This window comes from Onychostruthus taczanowskii, unplaced genomic scaffold (assembly GCF_017590055.1).
Source record: "Onychostruthus taczanowskii isolate IOZ18803 unplaced genomic scaffold, ASM1759005v1 scaffold158, whole genome shotgun sequence".
Taxonomy (NCBI): Eukaryota; Metazoa; Chordata; class Aves; order Passeriformes; family Passeridae; genus Onychostruthus; species Onychostruthus taczanowskii.
In genome coordinates, this window is record NW_024498773.1 from 285724 (window position 1) to 298878 (window position 13155).

The 13155-nt window shown below is 38.1% G+C and overlaps 1 protein-coding gene across 1 annotated transcript in view; it reads left to right on the top strand.

Annotated features, from left to right (window-relative positions):
* The window catches only part of CAMK4 (calcium/calmodulin dependent protein kinase IV), a 138111-nt gene that overhangs the window by 71710 nt on the left and 53246 nt on the right, over window positions 1-13155 (top strand). The window contains exons 3-4 of the mRNA XM_041399178.1: window positions 7186-7248; window positions 7786-7868. Of these exons, the coding sequence (XP_041255112.1) occupies window positions 7186-7248; window positions 7786-7868 (146 nt within the window). The remainder of the gene's footprint in view (window positions 1-7185; window positions 7249-7785; window positions 7869-13155) is intronic.

Consider the following 13155-nt stretch of genomic DNA (forward strand, 5'->3'; position numbering starts at 1 on the left):
TTTTTACTCTTATAAATAAATATAAACATAAATAAATATACAACATAAAATATATTGTTGCAAATGACCAGTGTTGTGCAAGCTGTAAGTGCCTCTGAATCCATCCATTCACCCTGTGGTGATGCCACCAAGTTAATGTGGGTGAGTAACAGAACCCGTTCCCTGTGGATCCTGTGTCTTTGAGGAATGTTACCTACATCTGGTCACCTTTACTACTGAAACCATGTATTTTAAGATGCAGGACCTGTTAATCTGATATGTCAGAGTGTGATTTGCTGTGCTGAAGTTTATACAGCCACATGAATTTTCTCTATCCATCTGATGGTTTCCCTGCAAATGTACTGTGCTTTTCCTCAGAAACAGTCGTGCTGCTTCTTAGATGGAACAATTTACTCTTAACAGATTAACAGTCCTATCTCATGAAGATAGATCAGTCTCTTTCAGCTTCTACAAACCCAGGTATTTGCAGGCAACAGGTACCAGACATTTAATCACCTGACAGGACAAATGAAGGCACATTGATGTAACCAGCATTATTCCCATGCAGGTGTGTTCAGTCTGAGGAATATGCATCACTTGAAGGACTAGAGTTACAAATTGGAAGCATGGACATATGTGCAGAAAATAATTGCTCTAGTAGTGAATAGTGGGTTTGCTTTTTTTTTTTTTTTTTTTCATTAATAATACTAAATTACTTACACAGGGTAAAAATAAAAATCCTCAGTAACCCCCTGTTGTTGTTTAACCCCAGCTGGCTCCTAAGCCCCATGGAGCTGCTCCCTCACTCATCCCCAGCAGGATGGGGAGAAAATCAGAAGGGTAAAATGAGAAGACTCATGGGTTGAGATGCAGACAGTTTAATAGGCAAAGCAAAAGCTGTGCATATAAGCAAAGCAAAGTAAGAAATTCATTCACTGTGTTGCTTGGTCAGCCATCTCCAGGAAAACAAGGCTCCATCACCTAGAACAGTGACTTAGGAAGACTCTGAATTATCCCCCCACCCCTTTCCTTCTTGTCCCTCAGCTTTATGTCCTGAGAATGATGCTACATGGTCTAGAGTATCACTTTGGTCTTCTGGAGTCACCTGTCCTGGCTCTGTCTCCTCCCAATTCCTTGTGCACCCCCAACCTTTTCTGTGGTGTGCTGGAATGAGAAGCAGAAAAGGCCTTGGCGCAGTGCAAACCCCGTTCAGCAATAGTAAAAGCATCTCTGAATTACCCACACTATTTCTAGCACCAATCAAAGCCCAACCCTAGGCTAGCCACTGTGAAGAAAATAAACTCTATCCCAGCCAAACCAGCACACCTGTGCAGTGAAAACTCTGGGCTGAATTTTGGGAAGATACTACAGGGCTGTGCAGTTGCTGTTGTGCTTTATGGAGTTATTTGTTGTTTATACTGGCTCTTTAGGGAGCCAGAATAGTCTGGCCAGCTTAAAATACAAAAAGATTATTTCAAAGTGTTTTGTTTTTACGATAATATTAGTCCATTAGGGTTCAAAGGTTGCTGCCGCACAATAGAGAGCTGCAGACCTTGCTGAGAAGGTCAAGCAATGTCCCACCAACAACAGCTACTAAAACATAGGAGGAATTCTTTACTTGAGAAACTGTTATTTTCATTCAAAAAAGGTCATTCAATGAACAAATCATCTGAAGCAACTGTTAAATAAATGTCCTAGTGGGAACAATGATGCATCTTGTCATTCAGAAGGGTCAGCTTTTTAAAACTCTGTTTTACCTACTGTCCACTGCCATGCTGATTACTGAATCACATCAGAGTAATTCAGAGAAGTGGGCTGAGTCTCATATACGTCCCTATTTTCATTTGTCCTGGATCTTTCTGTCATACCACTTTTTGTAACCTCCATGATTCTTTATCACTTACCCTAAAGACTGACATCTCTATCTTGCATTGATACATAGATGAGATCAGATGATTTCAATACAGTCTATCTTTATAAAGACATAAAAACACATTCAGAAGTCTTCTTTAAAGTGTTCTATCCTTGAAGTCTTGACTGAAAATTTCGTGAGAAAATAGTCTATGTATAAACTGGGTAGAAACTGGAATTCTGCTCATTCAGGACATCCTGAAATTGAAACACAAGACCTTAAACTGCATAGAAAATATTTTCTTTGAACATTTTTCTTGTGAAGATTTCTTTAAATTCAAGCCTATTTCTTTTTTCTTCAAATCTCTCAGGAGACCCTGGGTAACCCATCACTCCTGTGTTTAGTTGTGACAATTGGGAGCAGACCTTTTAGACTACCAGGGAATGACAAGTCTGCTTGTTGTAGCCTATGTCTGTACAAGTTTTAATATTTCAGCCTAACTGTGAGAGGGCAAAATAATGGTAAAATTATAAATGGTAATGTGGAATTGATGCCATAAAATATAGAAAGGTTTAGGCTTCAGAGCAGTTACTGTATGAGCAAATAAAACTTTGTTACTTGGAAGCACTTTTAATAGTGTAGTGTCAAGCTAATAACGCTGTGATTCCTGTAAGTGCAGAGAAGCACATGGTCAGAGCCTGACCTGCTGGTTCAATAAATAAATAATTGCTCATATTAGAGGTGCTCATGTGAGTCAAGAAGTGGGATATTAATTAAGGAGCTGTGCAGGGCTGGTGTGAACAGACTCCCTGAGGTGGGCAGTGCTGTGAAGCTCCTTGAGAGATGTTTTGCATTGATTTCTTCACAGCCATTGCCTGGGCACAGTGTTTTCACTGCATGGGGGTCACACCTAGGCAAATATGCCCCTTTGCCTCCACAGTGCCCAGGGAAATGAGAACAGAAGAGACTGAGCTTGCAGGATGAGGAATGTGCTCTTCCTCTTGCTCTCTACTACACAGGGTAGAGGTACACAGGTTTGAGGGTACAGGCAGCCTGTTTTTAGGGTGGTACTATATTACAAACAGCTGGATTAATCTATGTAAAGTGGTGGTTCATTTTATCTTGTTTCATTTAATTCACACAGAAACAACACTTTTACATCTTGGTGGTTTTTAGCATTACTCCATCTCACCATCTTGGGGCATGGAAACATGGAAGAATCTCATTTTTCATTATGGAATTTTCCATTCCTATCTCTTGTCAAAATAATCTGAAATTCAAAAATAAGAACTATACTGAATATAAATCTAGTGCTCCTTTTCTGCATGACCAGTATGAAATTTCAAAGACAGGGTAATTGCTGACACATATCTATAAAAGACATAAATAGGTAATTCTACTGAAGTGAAATAACTGGAGGGACAAATACTAGGAATAATCCAGGAACGATCACACTTTTAATGTAAATGCTTTGTTAAAAATTAGGGAAGCAGCTTTCCTAGATTGCCTCCTGCTCCCAAGTTCAGGCTTTTAGATCTTTGCTGCTGCAAGTTCTTTATCTAGTTAGATTAAAGCCAGCATGCAAATGCTTTTCTGCGCTACAGTCATAGCTCCTGGATTGCTTGCTAGAGTTTACTGAGGAGTGTTGGAAGCCACAGCACCAGGCAGTGTCTGTACAGCACCTACAGGCAGTTCTTGCAAATTTCCTGCCTTTCAGCACTGCATGTGCCTCCACAGGTAAGCTGAGGAAACACATAGGTGTTGTGGGTTTTAATAATCACAGGCCATCTAACAACTTTGTTTGGGTTTTATTTTTTGGCCTATGACAGTGAAATCTTCAAGGGACAGTAAAATCTCTCAGAGTCAGTGAGGGGATGATAGATAACTGTTTTGCGTTTACTGCCAAATGATTTCTCTAACTGACATGGGTGTTCCACAGCAGGTTGTTGCTCTGAAGACCTATCACAACAAATACTTGATTACTTGCAATTTAAAGTTGCAAATACGGAAAATAAAGCTTAGTAAAATTGCACCAGAGTTAAAATCACCTGACCAGGCATTTACACAGCCTGGTATTACAGAAGTAATGTTTTCCACACAGACTAAAGTAATCATTTAAGTAGAAATCAAGTTACACTGATGAAATACTTGACCAAAAGCATACTCTAGTCCATTTATCACAGATTAAAAGCAAAGAATAAAGGATGGAAGGAAAATTGCTCAACTAGTGGAACTGTGGAAGCTAGCATTTGATTTTTTTTTCACTTCACAGACTAGTTCTGCTGATCCCATTATTCTTGACTGTAATACACTGAGACATATCTCACTGATGCTCCTGTGAGTAATGGTAATTTAAGGAAAGCTCAGATAGTTTTCAAGCACTGAACTGCCGATCTAAATTGCATCCAAAAAGGAAGAGACAAAATAAAGAATTTTGCAACCTCATTTTGATCAGTTATTACATACACACAAATCAGACTGCTGTATTTGATCTAGCCCAACATGCTTAATTTGCCCAAACATTTGTGGTAATGGCATATTTTGATTAAATTATCCGAGGTTTAAAAATTGTTGCTATAGCAACATACACTCTCAAGTGAGATGCCTGACTCTCATCCTAGCAAATAATTTCTGTCAGGAAATTATTTGATAGGGTGATGATAGGAAAATTCAAAATAAGTAGTTGAATTGCTGATATTCCTGCCCAAACTAAAAATAAGCCAGGTTTGGCCCTGATATAAGTAGGTACCTTTTATTTTGGTAGGAGCTGAACAAGGTAAGTGTTAACATAACTCTGTCTGTACTTAGCGTATGAGAAGATAAGAAAATAAAAGTTATAAAACAACCTGTCTGTAATGAAATGTCACGACTAAATATGTCCCTGTTTTTACTCTGGAACATTTCATATCACCTATACATGCCCATTTCTGTAGTAAAATCTATCCCAATAGACATTACATATAAATATGTAACACTCCTAAGTGTTTCTCTGCAGCATATTTGCCATTGCATCTTATCATCCTGAATTTTGAGGTACCTTTTCCTCATACCATTATCTGAGAAAGTGTGAGAGTCTACTGTTGTGTGTCAGGTCTCACACTTGATCAGAGAGGAACTCACCTACAGTTTGAGAGTAAATGTGTATGAAACCAAACACCTGAAACTAAGTCTTAGTCCATGTTTTGACTTAATTAGGTGAGAGGCAAGGTGAGAGAAGGCCTCTGTACTTTCTCACTTGTAACTACTCAGTGCCAAAAGAAGTCCTCCTTAGATTTTGGGCAGCCTTTTCTATGCTTGCTCTCAGGTATGCTTGGTGCCCAAACATTTTCAAAACTGCAGGGAACAGGCTGTGAGTTGCTCAGTCTGTAGCAGTGCCTTTGATAAGGTAATTTTTTCAGTCTGAACTGCTCTGCTGGGGATATCACTGTCCATGCACAATTGTACATTAATTTTTCTGAGGTGCAAAACATATGGGAACGGTCACAGTGTGTAAATCATCAAAAGCCCTTTGTTGCCCAACAGTGACCTTTGGAGGCCTTTGCTGCATGTTTGCACTCACTGAAGTAACCCAAATTTATGCCAAGGAAATGTTAAAACTGAGCAAGACCACAGGCTGGTGCTAGCAGCATTTTAGGAAAAGTTCATGGCAGACTGTCTTCAAACCTGTTGTTCAGTGTTTATGTAGCAGGAAAAGAAATTTGTTAATTGCATTTGGAGTAGACAGCAAAAACATTTATAAAGCATACACTGGTCACAAGCTTAAAGGGTCCTGGGTTTGATCCCAGGAGCAAGTGTTTATCCTTGAAGATTTTGTTATTGGCCATATGGGTTACCTTCAATTAGATGTTCAGGTAATGCAATATTTCATCCCTTTTCAATGTTTGATTTCTTTTCCTTCTTACATGAACTGAATTTGTTCAAAGTTAGTTTTTCTTGCTTCATTTTGCTTCCTGGCAGAGGCACTAGAAGAGATTGAATGTCCGTAAGTTTTAAGAAAGCCCTGAGGACTCTAGTTCTCTACTCATTTACACCACTGTGGCATTACTAAGCTGGAATTGTCCCTGATTAACACAAGGAGAGAATCAAATTCTGCCTGTCTGGTAGTTCTGAATGTAATGGATACTTGCATTTTGTTGATGCTGGAAAAAAATTAATTACTGAGAAGTAGCTCTCTTCTTTCAGGTAATAAAAAACCCTCATATGTCTTCCTTACTAAGAATTTGAAGGTAATTTTATGTCCTCCTTAAAGGTTTATATATTATGACTGCCATTCATTTCCCATCTGATGTAAAAAGCCAAAACCAGATTTTGACTTTGATAAAAAGCCTCCACAAAAAAAGAAAAAAAAAAAAAAAAAAAAAAAAGAAAAAAAAAAAAAAAGAAAAAAGCAGCGCAAGTCCCTCTCAAAATGTTCTGCTTGACCTCATGTATGGCATCAATTTTGAACCACAGTGACTTGTTGACTCATTCATTTCAGAACCCCCTGAGACCTCAATGTAGGACTTCTCTAGGGTTTGGAAGAATATTTGCAAATCAGGTAGTTTCCTCATAAGTGTATTAATTGCCTTGGAAACACAAAAGCATTCATAATTTGCTCACAAACATTTTCCACTCTTGCTTGCTTAAGCATTCTAGTTCCAGAAGAGCTGCAGTTTGCTTTCCTGAACAAAATACTCCCTAGCTCCACACTTCTTGTGAGAAATGACTGATGACCCCCAAGAACATAAGCTGTGATTGTTGAAGACTACAGTTTGAAAAGGGAAGGGGTAATCTTCACAGAGGTTTAACCAATAATTTGAATTAATAGATCATTCTGTCAGAAAATTCTGTCAGAATTGAAGCAAATTGAGGTTAAACTTTATACTCTGTGGCTGGAGGTGTTTGGCCTTTGCACCACTTTTTTGTTCTAAGCAGTAAGTTACACTACTTTGATGAGCACATCCTTCATGCAGAAATCTTTTCCAGCACAGCTGCTGGACAGTGTGTCAAAAGAAAGCTAGCATAAACTCAACAAACATAAGTAGCAATAGACAAGGTCAGAACTTGAGTAAAAATAGGAAATTTTTCACCTTTTTAAGATATCTTTCCTGTATTGTACTTCTTGTGTGACTTACATGTATATTTGTAATGTTTTGCTGGGACATTTGCTGGACATTTCTCTGTTATAGTATCCATCTTGTGTTAATGGAAAATTTCTCTTTTCAGTATGCTTGACTTGTGTGTTTCACATTACCTTACTCTTCTGGGAGATCTGGAAGTGCTATTCATACATAGCATCATGTGATTCATCCAGAAGTTTCTATGCTGAACATGGAAATAATTTTTTCCCTTTTTCCCTCCCCACTTTTAACCAGATAGACAAGAAAATTGTCCGCACTGAAATTGGAGTTCTCCTTCGCCTTTCGCATCCTAACATTGTAAGTTTAGCCATGTTATTCCACTCAACATTTGTTTCCTTGTTTTTAAATTCTTTCTGTTTGTAAGAGATGACTATTGTGGTTCACCAGTCTGTAGAGACCTGGATTAAAGTTCTGGGCTCTCTTAGTGGGCATGCTAGCAGTTTTTTATGAACATCTGTTGAGTTATACTTCCATTTTAAGATAAAACAATGATGTTCTTACAGAGCTGAGTGAGAAACTCTGTGAAAGAAGTTCTGCAAATGAAAGTAGAAGTTGGTGTTTTCAGTCCTGGGAGACTTAAACACGAAAAGGTCCTACTTTTTGGTTTCTCTGAGAGATTGGCAGATGGCCTCTTAAATTCCCGTATTTCACAGAGGTTACTGAGGTATGAGAATAACCAAAAGAGTACAAAAAAAGAAAAAAAGCTAGCAAAAAAGACTGAGATAGAACCAGGTAACTCTCCTGGCTGTGTTCTGTGTTCTACTGTTGACCTTCAGAAGTGCTCTGCAAGGAGACAAACAAGCAAAAGAAATACTTTCTGTATTCTTTTACCAGATAAAACTGAAGGAGATATTTGAGACCCCTACAGAAATCAGTCTTGTTCTGGAACTGGTCACTGGTGGAGAATTATTTGACAGGTAAGTTACCTGTACATACTCTTCCAGCACCTTCCTTCCCCAAGGAGGTTAGAGTTCAAATTTCTTCTCTGTATGTAAACCCTGTGTTAGTAATTACTCTGAGCCCCTGCCAGGGCTTTGAGCCATCCAGGGCATCCAGAGAGATGTCCTGGGTTCCAACAGGGAAAAAAAATGAATTGAAAATGGAGGAATTAGCCAGTAAATGTTGAAGAAAGGTGCTCAGCACACACACAGCATTGAGTGTGTTAGAGCGGACAAAAGATGGGAAAAACTGGCAAAATCTCATTGACAGGTCATCATAAAACAGATTAGATGGCAATCAGCCCACCAGGAGGATACTGTTATATCAAATAAAAATTTTGTAAGCAGACTAACAGGAAAGAAATTCTCTTTGGTATTCACTGTGTTTATCAAACATCTGGTTTTGCTACAAAGGTTTTTCAAGACAGCTGTTGAGTTCTGAAGGATTTGCTCATGAGGCTGCACATGCTTCTGGAGTAAATGCATATGCCTAAAGTGAGATGATTCTGTAATAGTGTTGGGGTGATATTTTATTGGTAGGGATTTGGGTTTTTTAGAGCAAGAGAGGATAAAGAAAACATTTTATACTGGTTTGAGTAAACAAGTTAATTTACTGGTGTTAGTGATTTCAAGCTCACATATATTCCTTGTTCTGTAATTAAAGTTTAGTATCATAGAGGAATATTACAAAAATACACATCAAATATTCGGTCTGAAAGTATCTGCCACTTGAAAAAACGAAAGCATACTTGTTTTTTTATGCCATGGTCATACTTCAGCCTTGACATGAACTATTTCTAAACAAGAACAACAAAAGCAACTGCTCCTATGACTCCTAAGTTCAACAGAAGAAGGATGATTACTCTGTCAATACTGAACCAGAAGAATGAGGAAAGACATGCTGCAAATTAAAGTACCAATGGGGTCCCAGTCTTGAGCTGGAGACGACCCTGGTCAAAGTGCATTACCTTTCATGTAGCCCTTTATATATCCACATGGATTTCAGATTAGGTAATTTTCAGGGGGGCTGGATACTCTACAGGAGCGTTTGATGAGATCTTGCAAATGCAAACCACAAAAAATCCAGTGAAGCGGGTGGTTCCTGAGCAGCAACCATCTGTCTGGTGGAAGAACTGAAGAGAAAAGATTTCATGGGATCCAGGATGGGGAACCGCATTATTTGATGAACCCTTGATTTAATATACTGACAGTTTCAACATTCTCTAATCTATACTTGTTAGTGACTATGGGATTTGAACTGTCCGATTGATCTTTTCAAAAAGATTGGATGCTTGATCCAGTAATTTGGATAGCTGGGACCAGCTGTGTGGCATTCTGACTAGAAGCAAAGTCACTCAGTAGAATTGCAGAGCCCCCTTGTGATGCTATAGGTGAGTACCAATACTGTGGAGATCTGAACTCTGCATCCTCCTTTGCCCCATGTATGACAGAACTGGAAATTTTGTCAATACAGACCTCTGTGATTTGGAAAAAGACCCAACAAGCAATGAGACAAAAAACCATATTAAATTATTTTCAGCTCTTAAGCTAGGAATATTACTTCACTTAAACTAAAAATAATTAAGCAGAAATATGCAGCCAAGGTGTTTTGCACTAGTGACTCCAGTTAAATATTAGCTGTTTCTCCTTTTTAAGCTGGGCTAAAGGATTAGCACTTGCATTGTTCTGTACATTGGCTGCCCTCTGAGTTTTAGGGAGGGTAAATTTAGGTTTCTGCCTTAGGGCAGATTCCCCTCTCATGAGTAATCTTTTCCTTACATCTTTTTATTATGCATGAAGGAAATGTTATGACTGACAGAGAGACCTTGTGCATGCCTTTTTCTGTGCTTGTATGATTCCCATCGCAGGAGAAAGATAATGACCTGGAATATTTCCTCCTGAGCAGAAGAGCTATGTCAGATGTGGAGGGACAGCTGTGACCAGGTCTTGAGATCCACCCCATGGTTGTCCTCAAGGTGGGACCCTGTGTGGACAAGCAGGACCCTAGTGTGGCCTGGCACCACCTCCAGGGTGTGGAATACCTTATGTTCCTTATTTGTAAACCACCGCCCTTACACAGACAGCAAAGCAACTTTTGTACTCTGGAGGAGTTACTCTTATTCTTCTTTCTAATCAGCTATCAGCAAATGACACAGCTGGGCCTGTTACACAAGGAGTGCTGCCCTCCTGGCTGCAAACATCTTCATTGCTGTTACTGCTAAATCTTGTAAAATGCTGCTACTTTTTATATCAACTGTTTTGTTGCTCCAATTTTCTCCCATCCCAGATGTCCATTCTTCTTCTGAATAGTATTTGAGCTGCAAAAGAGTAAGTTCTTCCATGTAAACATCCCTCTTATCATGAAGATGATTTTATAAATATCCAAGATCCAATTAGTCTTCTAGAATCCTATTAGCATTGTTGATGTGCTGCTTGTTTCATGCCATTCTAACTAAAAGTTCTGGATAATGAAATTATTCTTTTCTTTCACCATATTTAACATTACTGTCAAATCATCCACGTTATTGCTAAAATGAACTGTCATTATGACAATTTTTCAATTGTGTTACCTAAAGGGAGACAAATGCAAAGTAATATATCAGTTTGACACCTGAGTTAATACAGTTCAAATCAGATTGATTTTGGCTGTATTTTAAAAAGAAAACTGTTTCTCAGACTTCATAAATCACGTTGTGGGTCATACCCTACGTACCACTCCAAATACAAACTCAAAACTGAAGATGTTTGTGTAAATTAAAATATTTATTGCCAATGTACATGATGATTTTTACCAACCAGCGAATGAGAAGTGAAAAAGAGCCTATGGCAAAGAATTTACCAGAATAGAGAGAAAAATGCAGCAGATCTAAATTAACTGGTATTAAAGTTCTTTATAGGTGCTGCATCTCCAACTTAGTGCAGGGACATATTTCTCACATTTGCTTGGCCCTCCTCTTTCATTTCTGCATGTCTAAAACAGAGAGGCATGGTTGAAGTGCATTTAAACTGGCAGTTTTTGACACAGCCTCGAGGGACAATCTTCTGATAAGGCTCTGCGTTCCAGTACTGGTAAGCCCAAAAGCACAATCTGATATCTTGTCTTTTATGGGCTACCTTTTGTTCAAGTTGGGTTTTTTTTGCATTCAGATTTTATTAATATCTATTGTCTTCCAGCTGAATCACCAGTATATCTCTTTTTCAAACATGAATTTCAGCAAAAAAATTCAACTCTACTTTAACTTCTTTTTAATCAGAATACCTGTGGATTGCTAAGAATAGTTTTGGTTTTTTCCACTTCGGATACAAATGTCAATCCATATATTCTTGTTTTCACTTTGGCATCTTGACCATAGGCTTTTCTGTTTCTTCTTTCATGTTATTATTGAGTGCACCAAACAATGTCTAAAAATAGCACTTGCAGCTGACAGTCTCTTGACTCACTTCCATTTCAAGTTTCATGTAATTTCCTGGGATCTGTGGGTTCAAATACATGTTCTCTTCTTTTATATAGTATACATTAACAAAAATATTAATTATTCTAAATAAGTTGACTTTTTAAGAGGTATGGGAATGATTGCTTCTTATGGATAAAATATAGCAAAGCTTTCCCAGGATTTAGGAGCACCTTTTTGTTTATGCTTTTGGAAACTAAAATTGCTAAGGGATGTCAAAAATATTTAAGGAATTAATCAGTCACTAAAGTGAGAGTCTTTTATGAAAAGTGAGAGTCTTTTATGAGGTAGTGTCAGAATAGCACCTTCTGTTTGCTTCAGTGCCCTGATCTCATTATGTCATGGCAGTTTGTCTGTCTTCTGAACAGGGGTTGGAGAAGTTCTTTAGACTCCCTGCTTCATGGGACCATGTTACAGATCCCTCACTCAGGACTGGCAAAAAATAGAAAGATGTTGGTGACTTGACTACACCAACTATGCCTGTTCTCTGAAGCTGGAGTCAAGATACAGAACTCTGATAACAAAGTGCTCTTTGATATCTTAGTAACTCATTTAGTTTCTCTTGAATTTAGCTTCAGTAATGATAAAACCAAGTAATTTCAGAATAAAGACGTGCATTAATGCTCATTTGTAGTCTTTCCAATGTAATTTGGTATTTTTTTCTCATACAGAGCTGTAATAATGCCTTTTTTTTTTTTTTGGTGGTCAGTGCCTAATTTTCTGTTACTCTGGAAACTGGGAAAGCCCTTTGTAAATTGCACATATCAGTGCCTGTGAAGCTCTTTATTTTATTAGATATTTTTAATACAGAAGGTTCTTGAGATTATAGCTCCTCTGACAAATGTATTCACAGTTTTCTACCACAGCCTCAGCATTGTTATATAGATATACATTGTCTGTATGGCAGACAAACTAGGTGAGTTAAATTAACCTGCTAAATTAATTAAAAAGTTGATTGAGACTTAGCTGAATTCCTTAGTTATTAACAAATTTCACCTTCTTATTTGATTGAAATGCAGAGAGGTTTTGACAGCTGTTGAGGTATGTATACCTACAGACTATATAACTGTACTTTACATATATATGTACATACAGAAAGTCTCTGACTGACCCAAGTGTATTGATGTGTCTTTGCATTGACTCAACACCTCTCCTGAATTTATAAAGTAATTTAAAATGTGTACGCTTTGTACATTTTGGATTTAATTGCTTTTTTGCTATGGACATTATGACAAGATTGTAAAGTGAAGTAAAAATATTTTAGGAAGAAGTACAGTTTTCCTAAATATTCAGACCACTGAAATGCTTTTCCTAGATGACAATTAAGGAGATTTTTAATAAAAGCCTGGAAAGCAAATATGTTTTAGGTAGTGTACTTCTCAGTTCAATGTTAACCTTTAGTCACAGTTGTAAGGAATGTGTCACAGACCTGTGCACTATAAGAGGTGCCAGGGCCACAAAAGAAGGTCTGGAAGAACTGAACCTGAAATAATCCTGAACTGAATAATGATAATGTGAATGTTCCTGGGAACATAGAGGAATATAAGCACAGTCTGAGTTATGCAAGCTGTGCACAGTTCCAGCGTTTGATGGTTAGTTGTTCACTCTTGCTGGGAAGTAGGTGATGTGCCATAGTGAGCTCCAGGGCAACATGTTTAAAATGTTATGGCAGCTACAGCTGCTCTGGTTTGGCATGGAGGGGTGGAGAGGCTAGATGGGTCACCTGAACTCGGGTAGGATCTTTCCACCACCCTTGGGCATCCATGTTTTGGCTTTTCTTTCTTAAATACCTCTGTAGTCTTAGTTGTAAGCTA